This window comes from Petaurus breviceps, unplaced genomic scaffold (assembly GCF_028583685.1).
Source record: "Petaurus breviceps papuanus isolate PSGF00001 unplaced genomic scaffold, PetGlider_PUasm1.0 64, whole genome shotgun sequence".
Lineage (NCBI taxonomy): Eukaryota > Metazoa > Chordata > Mammalia > Diprotodontia > Petauridae > Petaurus > Petaurus breviceps.
Genome location: NW_027186428.1, coordinates 627,607 through 646,965, shown reverse-complemented (window position 1 = coordinate 646,965; position 19,359 = coordinate 627,607). Strand labels below are relative to the sequence as shown.

General features: G+C 38.5%; 1 protein-coding gene across 2 annotated transcripts in view; it reads right to left on the bottom strand.

Moving 5' to 3' along the window:
- Positions 1–19,359, bottom strand: part of TECPR2 (tectonin beta-propeller repeat containing 2) — a 140,516-nt gene that overhangs the window by 18,503 nt on the left and 102,654 nt on the right. For both annotated transcript variants that reach the window (XM_069103739.1, XM_069103738.1), the window contains exon 17: positions 13,028–13,176. In XM_069103739.1, coding sequence (XP_068959840.1) covers positions 13,028–13,176 — 149 coding nt within the window. The remainder of the gene's footprint in view (positions 1–13,027; positions 13,177–19,359) is intronic.

The window sequence follows — 19,359 nt, the reverse complement described above, 5'->3', positions numbered from 1 at the left end:
ATAAGTTCGGTAGAAGGGGAGCTCAGGAGATCATTTATGGATGGGAGTGCAACAGAGAAGGCTTTGTGGAGGTATATGTACTGGTGGAGTCAGGAAAATGAGATGGACAGTAAATTAAATTGTGCTTGAGCATAGATATAGAGGTAGGAAACTGGGAGAAGTTTGGGAAATAGTGAGTGAATGGGACAGGGAGGGAGCTAGAGAGATAAGAGTAGTAGTGAATTTGGAGTGAGCAGAACTAGTTTGAGTCCCCTCTGTCACTTATTTGCTATATGACCCTGGAACATCATGTAACCTTTTCTTTCTTTTTTTTTTTTTTGAGGGCAATTGGGGTTAAGTGACTTGCCCAAGATTACATGGCTAGTGTGTGTGTGTGTGTGTGTATGTGTGTGTGTGTGTTAAGTGTATGAGGCTGGATATGAACTCAGGTCCTCCTGACTCCAGGGCCGGTACCCTATTAACTGCGCCACCTAGCCGCCCCCATCATGTAACATTTTCAAGACTCATTTATAAAAAAAAATAGCACCTGCTTCAAAAAACTGTTGGAAGTTTGATAGACACTAAAGGGGAGGTAGTGGGCACTGTGTAGACAGATTTGTGTATGGGTTGGATTCAATGGTCTCTGAGTTCTCTCCCACCTCTGCAATTCTGTAACTGATTCCAGAAAACTGAAGCTGAAAGAAACCTTGGTTATCCTCTAGTAATGATAATCTAAGTAGTCTAAGCCCTTATTTTATAGGCCACAGAACTGAAGCTTTGGATAAGTGTAGCAGAAGTGGATATGACCAAATTCACAAAATTAGTCAGTGGCAAAATTAGAACCTTTAGAGGCAGAATTCAGGTCTTTCAGTTTGGAATCCAATGCTTTCCATTATATTGTGCTCTAATTCTGACTCTCTTCTCTATACTAGTCACCTTTCCAAAGCTTTTTAAAAGTTTAAGATTTAGCCTTAGTCTTAAAATATATAGAAGTATTGAATATTTTTTTTAATGTGGTTAAGACAAAAGAGTTGTGGCTAAAGAAATAAAATTAAATTTAGTGTGGAGCTTTGTCTTATGTCACAAGGCAGATCATGCAATCCGCAAGCCTTCAATACCTACAGAAATATATACAGCAGTTGTGGTTCAGGCATGTCTGATTTTTCATGACCCCGTTTGGGGTTTTCTTGGCAAAAGTGATTTATTTCCTGAGGCAAACAGGGTTAAAATGACTCACCCTGGGTTACATAACCAGCAAGTGTCTGAGGCCACATTTGAATTCAGATCCTTCTGACTTCCTTGCTACCAGGGAGGTATAATACTTGAGCTCAAAAGATCTGAGAAGGAGCAGAGCTAAATGAATCCATTATCTGCACAAAGTCCAGCATCGATATGGGGAGGCCTGGGCACTGGGAAACTACCAGGCTGCCTAAGGAGGGGAGAACTAATTCAGTCTGGAATCAGAACAGAATTCCCAAGCTGAATAGCAAGATCAGACTTCTGAGTGACTGCACTTACAATCCAGGAAAGACAGACACAGTATCTATCTTCCCTTCTGCACCTCTTCCTGTCCACCCCCCTCTAAGTCAACATGAATATCATCTCTTCTTATCTGGAGTTTTGTGTGTAACTGTAAAATTTTCTATCCAGTTCTGGTCTTTTCATTAGGGATGCTTGAAAATCCTCTATTTCATTAAATATCCATCCCTTCCCCCCACCCCTGTAGGATAATACTTAGTTTTGCTAGCTAGATTATTCTTGGTTGTAATCCTAGTTTCTTTGTCTTCCAGAATATCATATTATAAACCCTCCATTCCTTTAGAATAGTAGCTGCTAAATCCTTATGATCCTGACTGTGGCTACAACAGTATTGAAAATTTTATTTCTGGTGCATGCAATATTTTATCCTTGATTTGGGAGCTCTGGATTTTATTTATAATATTCCTGGGAATGATCGTTTTGGAATTTCTTTCAGGAGGACTCTAGTAATTTCTACATTGTCCTTTGGTTCTAAAATATCTGGGCTGTTTTCCTTTATAATTTCTTGAAATCTGATGTCTAGGTTCTTTTTTTGATTATGGCTTTCAGATTATCCAATAATTCTTAAATTATCTCTCCTTGATGTGTTTTCCAAGTCAGTTGTTTTTCCTATGAGATATTTCACATTTTCTACTATTTTCTTATTCTTTTGACTTAATTTTATTAATTCCTAATGTCTCATGGAATCATTAGCTTCCACTTGACCAATTCTAATTTTTAAGGAATTATTTTCTTCAGTGAGGTTCTGTACCTCTTTTACCATGTGGCCAACTTTAATTTTTAAGAAGTTATTTTCTTCAGGGTTTTTTTGTGTCCTATTTACCAAGCTGCTTATTCTTTCATAATATTCTTACATGCCTTTCATTTCTTTTCCCAATTTTTTCTCTGCCACTCCTATTTGATATCTAAAACAATTTTTGTTTGCTCTTTTAAAAAAATCTTTCTTTAGCTCTTCTGGAATTCTTGTTGAGTTTCCAATCCAATCTAGAGAGTGTCTAATCTGCATTTTTCTTTGATGCTTTGCTTGTTGATTTTAAGCAGTTGTCTTTTGAGTTTGTGTCTTAAGCTTCCCTGTCACCATAGTAGCCTTTTATGGTAAAGTTCTTTTTGTTGTTGTTATTTGCTAATATTGCCAGTTTTATTTCTTGACTTTGGACTTTGCATTAGAGTCGTGTTCTGCTTAACTTTGTGGGACATGACCTTCTGGGCTTTCAGCTAGTGCAGCCTATACATTTTCAGTGCTTCCAAAGTGGTGTGATCTGGGGAAAGGTCTGGTCACTGCCGTTCTGATCTACCCTCTGCTTCTCACCTAGACAAGGCCCTTGTTTTTACACAACTACAACTGCTTCTCTCTATTCTCGGATTGCAACCTGAAATTGGATAATGGACAACAGAGCTGTCAAATGGTACTCAAAGCTAGCAAGAGTCTTCTGGAATCTCTGTCTGACCAGGTGTTAAATCCCTTACCATCCCCGAGTACTCCTGGCATGGCCCATGCTACCACCTCTTCCAAATCCCACAGCTGGTAAAGCTTCCAACTGTATTGTAGTCCTAGCCCCTACCCCAGTGTCTACAGACCTCTTTGCCTTCCTAAACTATCCTGGGCTGGAAAAATAGTTGTTATAGAGGGATTGGTGGAAGAGCTTGGTAAGAATGCTGGTCTATGCTGCCAACTTGGCGCCATCTCTTTCATGAGGTCTTCTTTGATTCCTGCAGTCACTAACAGTTTTCTTCCTGGACTTCACATAGCAAGTGATACTGTGACCTGTTAACTGTGTATGGATCTCATTTCCCTCACAGATTATAAACTTTAGTGGTCAGAGATTTCATCTTATCCAAACCTTAGGTCTCCCTTAATATAATATCATAGTGCTTTGCAAATAATACACGCATAACTCACTGAATCTGAATGATTATCACTGCCTTAGTAGTTAGGTCACAACTATTTTGGCAAAATGACAAACATCACACATATTATGCAGATCACTGAAAAAAACTCATCTAGCTTTCCACAGTTTCTGCGAAATAAAATCCTCTATCCTTTGTCATTCTGGCTAGTACCTTTCTGTACATAGTACTGAATACTCTGTTCCTGAACCTGAACCTTTTTTTTTTTTTAAATCTGTTGAACTGAATCCTGCACTTCTTTCTGTGCTGTTAAGTTCTGTGAGAACACCTGACTCCATCACCATGAATATTCTGCATTATAAGCTTTAAAAAGTTTAGAACTTCAGAATTCCACAAACCCTCTGGCTGTTATATAAGATTCAATTCCCTTTGCTCTTCATTTTAAGCATTTTTTGTTCAAGTACTGATCGTTTATGTGCCAGGTGTATAGCAACTCTGTACCCAGCAACCTCACGGGCTCTCCAACAACCTCACAATGAACATCCTTGAACAAACATCCCACAATAAAACAAGCTACTTAATTGCAAGTATTCACTTAGAAACATACTTACCATAGCAACAAAACCAATTACATTTTCAAGCACTGTTAAATTATGCTCTAGAGGTAGAACAGATAGGTAAAATTATGTAAAGAAACCATGTAGGCTTTGAAAACATATCAATAAAATTCAAGAAAGGAAATGAATGGAAAACAACTTTCCTCCCAACATGCCAAGTTTGAATAGTTTTGATTATTAATTACAGAAGAGGTCTAAAAGTTAAAACCGTGACAGTTATAACCAAAGAAACCCCCCAAACAGAATTCTCTCCCTCCTCATCTCTGCCTCCTAGCTTCCCCAGTTTCTCTCATGTCATAGATTAAATTCCATCATCTAAAAAGAAGTCTTTCCTGATCCCCCTTATGTTAGCACCTCCCCTCTGCTGATTACCTCTACTTCATCTGTCTGTACCTTGTTTATACATGGTTGCTTATGTGATATCTCTCCCATTAGGCTGTGAGCTTCTCAAGAGCAGAAACTATTTCTTTGTCTCTCTTTTTATCTTCACAATGTCTGTCACAGAGTAGGTGATTAGTGTGTTTGTTGACTGACTGATGGTTATGAAAACCATTATAATTAGAATAAAATGTCAGAGCTGAACAGTAGTTTAAGGTAGTCATTACCCTGTTTCAATATAGATTAGACTAGATGATCTCTGAGGTCCCTTCCAATTTGGAGTTTCCATAACTGATGCTAACAAAGGGTGAATGGGAGGTGAAGAAGGTATAAAAGTTGACCACGGTAATTAATAAAAGACCCAAATCATATTTTCAAGGTTTTTTTTTTAAAAATGGAGTTTTATTACTTTCAAATATATTATCTCAAAGAAGGCAATAGGTTACTTGATAAAAACTCACATTTATATAGCTCCTTAGTTTTCAAAGCATTTTGTAGCATTTTTCTCAAAACTCTGTAAGGCAGGTAGTGAATGTATTATTAATGCCATTAGAGATAAGGAAAACGAGACTCTGAATGGCTAATTTTACAGGGCAGCTAGGTGGTGCCATAGTGCACAGACTGCTGGGCCTGGAGTCAGGAAGACTCATCTACCTGAGTTCAAATCTGTCCTCAGACACACTAGCTGCATGTCACTTAACTCTGCCTCAGTTCCTCATCTATTTTTTTTTTTAAAGATAGAGAAAGAAACAGCAAACTACTCTAGGATCTTTGCCAAGAAAACCCCAAATAGGGTCACAAAGAGTCAGATATAATTGAAATGACTGAATAACAAAAAAATCTTAAGAGTTAATAAGTATCTGAAGTAGGATTCAAACCAGGTCTCCGGACTCCAAGTCTAGCTTTCTGTCCACTGTTCTGTACAAGAGGAGGTGAAGTCAAGATGGAGGAGTGAGAATCACCATTTTTGCTCAGCTCACCCAATATACCTCCTCCACAACAGTCTAGAAAACATACCAGATTAAATTCTGATTGGGAAAGCCAAGAAAAAGTCACAGTAAGTGAGGCAGCTTAGGAAGATAAGAGGTCTGGACCCTGGGGCAGAAACTGCCCAGAAGCGTTTCTTAGAACCCAGGGATGATACGGGGACTGTGACTGATGACCTGGGCTAGAAAGAGATCTCAGGGGATCTCTCCCCTGAACCAGCACTGAGAAAAAGAACGGGTACTAGCTAACAGCTCTGCTGCCCGTTATCCAGTTTCAGGTCACAGTTCCAGGGAAGAGGGATGGCTGAGAGTGAGAGAGACCCTAGCTACATACAAAGCAAGGAACAAGTTCCAAAAACTTAGCTGTGTGGCTCTAAGTCTAAGAGCAGAGGAGGGTTGGAGGGGCAGGGGACTCAGTTCTAACCTTGAGGCCCACATATATGTATTGAGTGGAATATCTGGGGTAGGAAACCAAGACCTAAGGGGATTCAAGAAGTTCAGTTACTCTAAAAATGCAGGACTTCCCAGCAGGCTAATGGTGATTAAGTCTAGCAGCAGTCTACTGAAACCACTACTTGAAGCCTCTGAAACTTCAGATTTCAACTTATGAGGACATGTATAGCACAGCAACAGGCATATTCTGATAGGCAATTCAAGTCCCCAGATGACTGCACTGAGGGTTAGGGATGTCTTTCTAATGTTATAGAGCCTATTTCTGTCTCTCTTGTATGCTTCCAGATGTTGGAATGCTTGGCTTTTGAATTGGTTTGCTACTTAATAAAAGTCCCAGAATGTGACCTTTGGCAGGAATGACTTCCTCTGACGGTGCCATGTGCCTTCCATCTTCTGCTGGGCACAGTATCCCCTGAGTGAAGGCAGCAAGGGGGTAGGCTGGGCATCTTTCATCTGACCCTAAGTAACTTTCCACTATGCAGGGAGTCTATTGCTTCCAGTGTCCTCAGGGATAAGAGAAACCAGGCTTTCCTCTGACCACACCATTTGAACCTTTTCATCTCCTCTTAGGCACAGCATGTCTCAAGTGAAAGCAGAAAGGGGCTGAGTTGGGTGTCTTCCATCTTACCCAAAGCAATACATTCCACATCGCCAACATAAGGCAGCTTTTTATCACTCAAGTGCCTTTTGATACTTTCTCCCTCTTCACACATCTCACATGAAAATATGTGGCCTTGTCTCCTTGTCAAGTGATCCCATTCCAGCTTGTCTTCTCCAACCCCCTCTGGTCATTCCTACTCTATCACTTATTTTCAATTTCTCTGTCTACTGGCTCCACTCCTACCATCTAAAAACATGTCCATGTCTCCCTCATTCTCAAAAACCTCTCACTTGATGGTATTATCCTCTCCAATATGGTCCTATATCTCTTCTGCTCTTTGTAGCTAAACTCCTAGAAAAGGCCAGCTACAACCAGTGCCTTTACTTTCTCTCCTCTCACTTGCTTCTTAATCCCTCACACTCTGGCATCTGACCTTATCATTTCACTGAAACTTTTTTTCTCCAGTGTTACTAAAGATCTCCTAGTTGCCATGTCCAATGGCCTGTTCTCAATCTTCACACTCCTTGATGGTTCTGCAGCCTTTGACATTGTTGATCACTGTCTCCTCCTTGATACTCTCCTCTCTCTAGGTTTTCAAGACACCACTCTATTCTGGTTTTCCTCCTACCTATCAGTGTACTCCTATGCCTCCTTTGCTGGATCTTCCTCCAGATCAGACTCTAACTGCAGATGTCCTCAGGGCCTGTCCTGAGTCCCCTTCTCTTCTTCCTCTATATTATTATTTCACTTGATCTCATCAGCTCCCACGGATTTAATTACTATCTATATTGATGATTCTCAAATCTATCCATCTTCTCCCAAACTCTCTGACCTCCAATCTTGCATCTCCAATTACCTTTCAGATATCATGAACTGGATGTCCAGTAGATATCTTAAACTCAACATGTCCAAAACTGAATTCAGCTTTCCTGCCTCCTATCTTTCTTATTAATATCTAGGGCAACATTATCCTTCCAGTCTTTCAGGTTCACAACCTAGGAGTCATCTTTGACTGCTCACTCTCTCTCACCCCCAAATCTAATCTGTTGCCAAAGCCTGTCAATGTCACCTTTGCCACATCTCTCCAACAGGCCCAATTCTCTCTTCTGACACTGCCACCATTCTGGTGCAGGCCCTATCACCTCATGTCTGGACTACTGCAATAGCCTGCCTCAAGTCTCTCCCCAGTCCATCCATCAAACACACTTGAGTTGGCAGTTTACTCTGAAGTCAAGATTATAGCCTAATCTTCCTAGATTATTAATTCTTAAGAGGCTCTCATGTAAAACCCTCCACATAGAGAAAAATCTCCTGTTTGGGGTCATTTAGGATCAGGCACAGTTGGTCAGAAGAGAGTTCTCTCCATCTCCAAACATCCCCCTCATTCGTTTCTTGGAGCTCCCAGATCTTGTAGGACTCTGTTGGTCCTAGAAGTTTAGAAATGAAGTGAATACTTTAATGTAATAATTATTTTAGCAATATGGTAACTCCTTCCATCCCTGCAGATCTTACACTCTCTCCATGCTTTCTCCTATGATGCTGCTGAATGGAGTTGCTTTAGAGCATAAAAAGACACAGCCACTTTGCCAAGAAAGACCAAAAAGTCACCTAGCTACTTTGGTATAGTCTTTACCTACTTTTCTTCCCTGCAGCCTGGTTCTGTGGGTAGAATGCTGGAATTGGAGGACCTGGCTTTGAATCACATCTCTGATGCTTACTTTTGGCATGGCTTTGGACAAGTCACTTAGCTTCCCTAAGTTTCAATTTGAAATGGTTAGGGGCAGCTAGGTTGTGCAGTGAATAGAGCACTAGCACTGGAGTCAGGAGGACCTGAGTTCAAATCCGGCCCCAGACACTTAACACTTACTAGTTGTGTGACCTTGTGCAAGTTATTTAACCCCAAATTGCTCTGCTTTCCTCCCTCCAAAAAGAGCACACAAAAAAAAGTAAAATAAAGTAAAATGAAAGGGTCAGGCTTGATGACCTTTCTGTGCTCTCTTTCTATGACCCTATGACTACTTCTCCTCTGAACCCCCACCCAAATATATCACCTTACCCAGAGGTCCTGGTGTCTTTTATTTCCTGCCCCCGAAGGCATTCTCCCTTTTTCAAAGTCATTCTTTCTACCATAACCCTTACCTTTATTTTTAAGGACTTCAATTTACATCTTGATGACTCTCAAAAACCTAAGCCACCAGTTCTTCATCCACCTGTAGTCCTCTGATGTTTATTTTTCACTCCATCTCAGTCACATGATGATCCTGATCTCAGCATCACCAACCATGTGTTCCCTCTACCTTCACGATTCCTATTTGATTATAACTTCCTGTCTCTTTCCTGGTCCCTCATCCCTCCTAGATCTACCTTCTGTCCTTATTATAATCTCTAGTCTTCTATCCCTCTCTGCTTTTTCAGGTCATATTACCCACGGGAGTTTTTATACCATGGTCATCAAGAACTGAATATTGTTCATTTCAAAGTGGATGTCCTGGAGACATAAAAATTCATTATACCCAAAAGAGAAACAATTTTTTTCCCCAAAATCTACCCCTTTGCCAAAACTTCCTTAATTGTGATGAAGACATCACTATTTTTTCCAGACAATCAGGTTAGTAACCTTGGTGTTCATCCAGAATTCCTCACTCTCCCTTACTCTAACATTCAATCAATTACCACATCTTGCCTTTTCTCCTCCACAGTGTCTATCATACCCAGCGTGTTCTACATCCTCACAGAACTATCACCTTGATTGGTTCAGGCCCTCACCTGTCACCTAGATTATTGCAAAGTATCCTAATTTGGTTTCCATACTTTAATTCTTTTCACACTACAATCCATCCTCCATTCTGCTGCCTAAGTGACTCCTCTCTGATCATGTGGCTCCCTCTCTGTGATGAAACAGAAATTCTCTGCTTTAGCTTTTAAAGTGCTTCACAACCCAGCCCCAACCTATCTTTTCACCTTCACTTTTCATTACTTCCACACTCTATGATCCAGCCCAAATGGCACTCCATCTTCCATATCATGCCAATACAGTGGCTGTCCCCAATGGCTAGAGTGCACTTAGTCTTCATGTCTATCTCATAGAATCTTTTTCTACAAATTGTAGCACAAATACCACCTACAGTAAGCTTTCACAATCTCCCCAACTGCTAGTGCCCTCTCTATCTTATATTTAATTATTCAGTATTTATTCTCTTTATACTTATTCTGAATAAATTTGTATACGTCCTTGTTCTCTTTCTCTGCTCCTTAAGAATAGGAATTGTTTCATTCTTTGTATTTGAGTCCCCAGTGCCTGAAACATAATAAACAGTTAATAAATTCATGTTTGTTGATTGATTCCTGTACTTTACTGTCCAGTCAAGCTGACCTATTTATAGTTTCTTGTATGTACATAACATTCCATCTCCCCATGCCTTTAATACAATCCCTCCTCATCAATGCTGACTCATAGAATCTCCTGCTTCTTTCAAGGCTCAGCTCAAGTACTACCTCCTACACAAGAGTTGCAAGTGCCCTGTCCCCTTCCTCCTAGTAACTATATATATATAGTTATATGCTATGCATAGTAATTACACATAATTATATAAGCTTTGTTAAGGATGTTTCTTCCTAGCAGAATAAAAGCTCCTTGAGAGCAGGGGCTATTTTGTTTTTGTCGTTTTATCCCTAGCAATCAGCACAGTGCCCCGACACCTACATAATGCTTAAACAAATGAATTTTCCTTTATTTCCTCAAATTGCCTTTCCCACCCCCATTATTTGTGTTCATAATATATTTTCCCACCAGTAGAATGTAATATCCTTAAAGGCAGGGATGATTTTATCTTTCTTTTTGTACCAATGCCTTGCATATAATATGCAATTAATAAATGTTTAAAATTGAATGATTTATAATTGGTACATATAGCATACAAATGCTGTAGACCATGGCTTCTAAAACACTTTAAATACACTTTGCAATCTGGTTAACATTAATAATTTGCTTAGCATACCTTACTGTTGGCATAAAGATGCGCTATGGAAATTAGAGGAGTCAAGATAATATAGCATAAACAGAAACTGCTTTGCAATTGGAAGCACTGGATTCTAGGTCCAGATGTGAATTTGGCCAAATTATCTCTTATCTCCTAACAGCAGTTTCCTCATTCTTAAAATGAGGTACATAAAAGTACCATAAGGAGGAGGTACATAAAGGAAGATTGAAACAGAAACTCATTGTTTATGGTTGGATCATGCCAACATAATAAAATAACAATACTACCTAAATTAAGTTATAGGACTAAATGTATACCACACAAATTTAGAGAACTAGTGTTACAGCCAAACTACTAAGAGTTTACCTTATAGAATGAGACAGAATTATTACAAAACTTATCTGTAGGCCTAAAAGGTCTACAATCTCAAAGAAGATCTTTTTTTTTAAAAATGAAGGGGGCTTAGGACTATTAGATAAACTACTGAAATACCATAATAATCAAAACTATTTAATATGAATTTTAAAAAATAAATAGATGAGTGGAAGACTAGATAACAAAGACCAAGAAGCAATCAAATCTATTAGCCCAGCATTTAATAAACTCACATTGTTGCAAACAAACAACTACAGAAATGATTACTTATTCAACAAGAACAAGTAGAAAAATGTGGTAATTTGGCAAAAAAAAAATAGGTTTATATAAGCATGATGTATTATGTATATTATGCTTATGGGTACAAATTAAATATGAGGTCACCTAAAAAATTTTAGAGGATAACGGAAGGAAGTACGTTTCATAATGATGGTCAGGGAGAATTCTTAACCAAAGAAGAGACAGAAAAGATCATGAAAGATGAAACAGACAATTTTGATTGCATAAAATTAAAAAAAAAATTTTTTTTCGCACAAACAAAATCAATGCAGCTATGAGAAGAGGGGAAACTGTCAGTTGAGGAAAAAATATTTTCATCAGATTTCAAAGTCTGAAATTCTAGATATGTAGGAAAATATCACATATAATTAAGACCATAAGTCATTCCCCAGGAGACAGAGGCAAAGTATACAAACAATTTTCAAAAAAAGAAAACTATCAACAGCCATATGAAAAATGCTTCAAATTACTGAGATAAATTAAAATTAAAACAACTCCAAGGTTTTACTTCAACTCAACAAATTGGCAAAGATGGTAAAATTCAGAAATAGTAAATGTTTGGAGTACTCTAGAAAGAAAGATGTGTGTGTGTGTGTGTGTGTATACACACATACACATATATATATACACATACATACATACACACACACACACACATATATATATATATACATATATATGTATACTGTTTATGTAGTCATAAATTAGTCCAACAGTTTCAAAAGCCATTTATAATTATGGGAGAAAAATGACTAAATTGTTCACATCCTTTGATACAGGCATACAGCCTCAAGCAAGACAAAGATAGAAGAGAAAGGTCTAATTACAAATATTTATAGTGATATTTTTTGTGGTATCAAAGAATTGGAAGGAAAGTGATGCCCACTGACTGGGAAATGCCTGAATAAATGGTGGTATCTAAAAGCAATGGAATATTACTATGCCATAAGAAACAACAATTACAGGAATTAAGAGAAACTTTAAAATACTCCTATGAACAAAGAGAGCAACATATACAATTAAATGACACAATAACATAAAGGAAAATAACATCACATCTGAATTAAGATGAATGTAATGACTACTTTTGATTTCAAGGGGTCTGATGATGAAACATATTTCTCTGCTAGATACTCTGAATATAGACATGGTCAATGGTAGTGGTGGTGGGGAAGAAGTAGAAGTAGGAAGATGTTGGGAAGTGATAATATAAAAAAGCAACAATATAATATTATAAAATAGGGGATTTGCATAAGATTATCTCCAAATTCCTTTCAAGGTCTAAAACTCTTTAATCATCACAAATCCTAAGTTATCAAGGCACATATTAAGGAAATTTCACTATACTGCAACCTATTTCATATCTCTATTGATAGTTTTAGAGGTACAGTGTGATGCACTGGAAAGTCCACTGTTCTAGGAGTTAGGAACACTGGGATCAAATTTCAGATCTATATTTACTAGACAGATACCTCTGGCAAATTATCTCATCACTCTGAGCTCCAGTTTCCTCTTCTGCAAAATGGGGAAGATAATTTCTGCCTTGTCTAATTCACAAGGTTGTTTTATTTTAAGAATAAAATAAGATGATGCCCATGAAAGTATTTTGTACTACAAAAATAGAAACTAGAAATGGCAAACTATTACTATGACACTGAAAGCCTCTAACAAAAGGATAAGAAGAAACTGTGTGGTAAAATACTAGGCTTGGAATGAGAAGGTTTAAGTCCCACCTCTTAGATTTATCAGGTATGTGACCTTGAGCATGTCAATTAATTTCTGGGTCAGAGTTTCTCCATTTGTAAAATGGGAGTATTAACTCATAAAGTAATTCACAGGGCTGTTTATAAGGCAATCACCAGGAGATATAGAAACTATAGAAATGTAAGAAATTATCTGTTGTTATTTAGAACAAAATACTTAAACTTCTCTAAAAGTACATTTACATTCACATAATTGTAAGTTTCTTACTAGCTTTAAAAATGCATTTACCTGTGCAGGTGGTTCAATGGTTATCCATGCTGGAAGCATCAAACTGGGATTTAGAGGCTGGGTTCCTACTCGGAAGTAAACTCCACCCCTGGAATCACAGGCCCAGACATGCTGGTTTCCACATGACAAACTGATTAATTTTACAGCACCTACAGAAAGTAAAGAATATTAAAAAGTCAAACATGTAACAATTACTCTTTTCAAAATGAATGCTCTTTACCTTGTGATGTGAACTTTTACTCCCCACAGGAAGGAAAAGGCTCCTACTTTCAACTCTAGTCATACTATGGAATCATTTTATTGTTGTAGACACAGTAACACCAGATGCCACATGGTTATGAGAGATAAGGACACATACAGTAAGGGAAGCAACATGGGAGGGTGGAAAGAACCTTGGTTTTGGAATCAGAAGACCTCAGCTTAGGTCTGAGCTCTGGTTCTGACTGGGTGTGTGGACTTGCACTTGGCCTCTATGAGTAAACTTCTCTTCCTTATATTTAAAGTGGAATAATACTTGTATTTCCTACTTCATAGAGTCTGAATAAACTTGCTTCTTCATTTTTTGTTTTTGTTTTATTTTCTATTATTTTTTATTTTTATTTTTTCCAATTTATTTATTTTTAGTTTTCAACATTCATTTCCACAAGATTTTGAGTTACAAATTTTTCTCCCCGTCTTTCCCCTACCCCAAAATAGCAAGCCTACTGAATACCCCTTTCTCCAATCTGTTCTCTCTTATATCCTCCCATCCCCAGCTCTCCCTAACTTTCTAGTAAGGCAATCTGGATTTCTATACCCCAGTGCCTGTATATCTTATTTCCCAGTTACATGTTAAAAAAAAAATTTAATACACATTTGTTTTTAAAACTTTGAGGTCCACATCTTTTCCTGTCTTCCCTCCTCACCCCCCCCCCCCCCACTGGGAAGATAAGCAATTCAATATAGGTTGTACATGTGTAGTTACAAAAAACATTTTCATAGTAGGTATATTGAGAAAGACTAATTATATTTCCCTCCATCCTATCCCGCCCCTCACTTATTCTATTGTCTCCTTTGACCCTGTCCCTTTCCAAAAGTGTGTGCTTCTAACTACCATCTCCCCCAATCTGCCCTCCTGTCTATCATCCCCCTTCTTATCCCCTTCCCTCTATTTTCCTGTAGGGTAAGATACCCAACTAAGCATGTATGTTATTCCCTCCTTAAGCCAAATTCAATGAGAGTAAGGTTGTCCCATTCCCTTTTACCTTCCTGCTCTTCCCCTCCTTTGTAACAGTTTTCTCTTGCCTCTTTTATATGAGATAACTTACCCTAATCTATCTCTCCCTTTCTCCTCACAATATATTCCTCTCACCTCTTAATTTTATTTTTTAGATATCATCCCTTCATTTTCAACTCGTCCTGTGCCCTCTATGTATACATGTACATATTTATACACACCTAAACCCTCCTATACATACATATATATTCACACATACATATTCCTTCAACTATCCTCATACTGAGAAAAGTCTTATGAGTTACAATTATTGTTTTTCCATGTAGGAAGGTACATGTTGGGATGACCTGGGGATCGAATCTGGGCTCAGACACTTAGCACCACACCCAGAAATAACTGGCCATGTAACCTTGAGCAAGTTACTTAACCCCAATTGCTTAAAAAAAAAAAGTTCCTTATGATTTCTTTTCCCTCTTTACCTTCTTATGCTTCTCTTGCTTCTTGTATTTGAAAGTCAAATTTTCTGTTCAGCTCTGGTTTTTTCATCAAGGATGCTTGAAAGTCCTCTATTTCACTGAATGACCATATTTTCCCCTGAAGCATTATACTCAGTTTTGCTGGGTAGGTGATTCTTGGTTTTAATCCTAGCTCCTTTGACTTCAGGAATATCATATTCCAAGCCTCTTGATCCCTTAATGTAGAAGCTGCTAGATCTTGTGTTATCCTGATTGTGTTTCCACAATTCTCAAACTGTTTCTTCCTGTAACCGAACTTGGGTCCTCCTGACTCCGGGGCTGGCACTTTACTCACTGCACCACCTAGCTGCCCCTCTAGACTTTTTTTTTGATCATGGCTTTCAGATAGTCCAATAATTTTTAAATTATCTCTCCTGGATCTATTTTCCAGGTCAGTGGTTTTTCCCATGAGATATTTCACAGTGCCTTCTATTTTTTCATTTGTTTGGATCTATTTTATAGTATCTTAATTTCTCATAAAGTCATTAGCTTCCATTTGCTCCAACCTAATTTTGAAGGAATTATTCTCTCCAGTGAGTTTTTGAAATTCCTTTTCCATCTGGGCAATTTGGCTTTTTAAGGCATTCTTCTCCTCATTGGCTTTTTGGGCCTCTTTTGCCATTTGAGTCAGTCTGTTTTTTAAGGTGTGATTTTCTTCAGTCAGCCTGTTGACTTGCTTTTCTTGACTTTCTTGCATCCTTCTCATTTCTCTTCCCAATTTTTCCTCCACTTCTCTTACTTGATTTTCAAAATCCTTTTTGAGCTCATCCATGCCCTGTAATCAGTTCATATTTTCCTTTGAAGCTTTTGATGCAGGAGTTTTGACTTCATTGTCTTCTTCTGGTTCCATGTTTTGATCCTTTTTGTCCCCAAAAAAGGATTCTTTGGTCTGATTGCACTTCTTCTGCTTGCTCATCTTGCCAGCCAATTACTTGACTTTTGAACTCTTTGGCTGTTTGCCACAGTAGAAAACTCTGCTTCCAGAGTGGAAAGAGCCATGTCCCAAATTTCTGGTGTTTCGCAAATGTTGTCAGGGCTATGAGGAGGGAGACCCCCCTCTACAGCCACCAAAAGCTCTAGCACACTGGCCACACACCCCAGGACCACCACCCAAGACCATGACCCAGATCCAAGCAGGTCAAAGCAAGAGCAAATACCCTCTGAATAGGTGCTTGATCCCCCTACAATCTGCAGGCCAGGGGCTCCAAAGGCAGCCACATGCTGCCTCCACCACCTCTTGCCCTGGGGGCAGGGGCCAGACTGCACTCTTCCCATCACCTGGTTCCAACAGAGTTCCCTACTGACCTTTTACTTTCTCTTTGGCATTTATGGTTGAGAAGTCTGGAAACCACCACAGCTGCTGGTGATTCACTCTCCTGAAGTCTCTGGACAGTTTATGCCACTGGATGGGGCCACCCCAGATCTGGGCTCACGTGGGATTGCACTTGGCTCCCAGCTCAGTGAGACAGACCCTTCCTGTCAGCCTGCCAGGCTGCCGTCAGCAGAAGATTTGTTTCTCTCTGTCACTTTGTGGGTTTTGTAGCTCTAGAATTTGTTTAGAGTCATTTTTTTTACAGGTATTGGAGGTGGTTGGAGAAGGAGCTGAAGCAAGTTCCTGCTTTTACTCCACCATCTTGGCTCTGCCCCCAGCAATGAACTGTTTACAGGACAGATTGTTAATGATGTTGTATGTGGGATTCATACTTTGAGTAGAGATTGGACTAGATGACTTCTGCAATAATTTTCAATTGTGGGGATTTTAACAAATGCCACCCCATCCGCTCACAAGGTTTCCCAACAAATAAGGGACAAGTAAGGCTAATATCTAGAAAAAACAGACATGCTTTCCTGAAAGGTCCTGTAGCTAAAATCATGTACTATGAATGTATAAAAGCAGGAAGCTCTGTCGATTGTTGCTGTCCTCTAATTGTGGCTCTCTATTGGGATACAACCCTGTTTCCTGGAGTCCTTGGACCCAAAGCGAACAGATTGTCTTTAGAAATTTATGCTTCTTGTGATATACATATATCTGAGTATTGACTTTTGGGGCAAGATTAGTTCTACAGCTTGTAAATCTTATGGGGATATAAATTTTACCCTGTGAATACAAAGAAAAGGGAAATTTGATCATGGATTTTCAAAGTCAGAAAAGAATTCAGAGGGCATGTAATCTAATCTTCAACAGATATATTCTGTAAACATCAAGACTAATAGAAATGGAGAACCTACTATGTCCTGAGGCAATTCATTCTGGACAGCTCTTATCATTAAGAAGTTCTTCTTTATATACAACTGAAGTTTCTTTTCCTAGAATTTTCTCCCACTTTCTATTTGAACTTGAACAGATTCTGTTTCTGTATTCTGAGGACAAGAAGAACAAATAATCCCTCTTTCCCAAGACATACTCTTACACATATTTGGACTACATCATGCTCCCTCCCCCACCTCCCCTCACAAGTCTTTTATATTCTAGGCTCAAGTTATTCTCTCTTGGCTGTTCCCTTATTTAACAATGTCTCTTCTAAAATATAGCACCTGGTATTGAACATAATATTACTGATGTAGCCTGATCAGGGCAAGGTACAAGAAGAATATTAACTCTTCTGTTTTGGACACCAGAACTTTCACAATGTACCTAACCTACAATTAGCTAATTCCAGAGTGGAATCAAGTTTAATTATCTATACCTACTAAAGAATCTTTTTCATTTTGATTTTTGGCATCTTACATCTAAGAGACTTCAAAAGTCATTTAAGATCTCCTTCTACAAAAGCACCCCTACAACATCCTTGACAAGTCAACATCCAGACTCTGAAGCTCTCCGCATATGTGCGATCTATTCCCTTCCCATGAAGACTGTTTTGTTCCTAGACGGTCTGGACAACTGCTCTTCTTTAAACTGAGTCAAAACTCTGCCTGCCTCCACCTTGCACCTATTGGTTCTGGTAATGCCCAGCAGAATCAGTCTAATCAATCTTCCACGTGTTTTCTTCAACTTTTGAAGACACTAATCATGTTCCCCAGATCTCTGGGTTAAAAAGTTCTAGTTCTTTTGACTGATTTTTTTTTTCATGATTTGATTTGGGTTGCTTTTACCAGACTACCTGCCTGCTTCTGGACATGTTCCTGCTGTTGACATTTAAAGATTTGTAATTTTGTATGTGAATAAAGTGGGAGATGATAACCCCTCTCTGTCTTAATAGATGGTTTCTGTGAGTTGCTGTGGCTGAAAAATTCATTGCTCAGTAGCCAACCTTCTGATAAGACTGTCTGAACTGGGCTAGGTTCAGCCTCATACCAGCTCTAGTTTGTTTTCAAAACCTTTTTTAGGTTAGTAGGACATGCCAGAGTTTGTGTTACCCTCAATGTTTTTTGAGAACCAAGGGGTATGCCTCCCTCACAATGTTCAGCATTTTTAAAAATGGAGATTCAACATTGGTTTGTCAACACCCTGCCTAAAATGTGGGGACCAGAATTAGCTAATACTAGATTTCTATTTATATTTCACCATGTTGATAAAACCCATTTTAATAGAAAAAGGTATTAACTGGGAAGAAATACTACTGTAATTTATCAGGATACAATGTATGAAGTTATAAATATAGCTTCTAATTTCAAGTGGACAAAAAGTCTGTACAATCTAAATTGCAATAAATCTCCAGCCAACAGCTCCAATAAGTTTAGCACCATCAGTAGATAATGCTGCCTTTTTGGCAGGAGGTACCAAGAAAAATAGAAAGCACCAGGATGCTACTTTGGATGTTACAGAACTCTTTGTAACAATGTTGTGCAAACATCAGGCTACCCTCCTTTCCCTTCCCAAAACAGAGTAGGAAAATTAAAAAAGCACCCAGTCAGCCTCTCTTCACTGTTCTATATATTGGCATATGTGCTGTAAAAGATAATACAGATGATAAATAATGGAGCTGTTCAAACGTTGAACCTCTGAATTAAAATCCAGTGTTCTTTGTCCTATAGCTCTATGCCTTCTCTTAAAACTGACCTAATCTGAACTACATTCAGCAGCTGCTCAAACTAACAGAATGCTTGTCATAGACTAAAAATACATATTAGTATGCAAGAAGTAATCCAGAGTTACCAGCAAATATAAAATGCTTACCAAAGAACACAGATGAGCATTTGAAGGTAAACATTTCTACAAAGTAAATATACATCAATAATGAATGACATATATACTGCAGTATTTATATCCATTTAGCCTTAAAATGCCAACTAAATAGAAATGATTCACTTCAGAAATTAATTAAAAACAATCCTGTTCTCAGTCAAAAACAGTACAAAGGATTTAAATTATGTGTGAAGGATAGGATGGTTTTGAACTGGGAGTCAAAAGACCTGGGTTTCAAGTTACTACTCTATTATTCAGGTTTTAGGATTAAAGCCTAAATAAAATACTAAAGTGAGAGATATATGAGAATTTATCTACTCCATCCCCTTGACTGCTCAACGGAGGAAGCCGAGGTCCAGAAAGGGACAGTGACTTGGACAAGGTCACACAGACAATAATAAGTAGCAGAGAAGGAATTTGAAACCAGTTCCTCTGACTGGGAATCCAGTGACCATTCTGACTGTATATACTT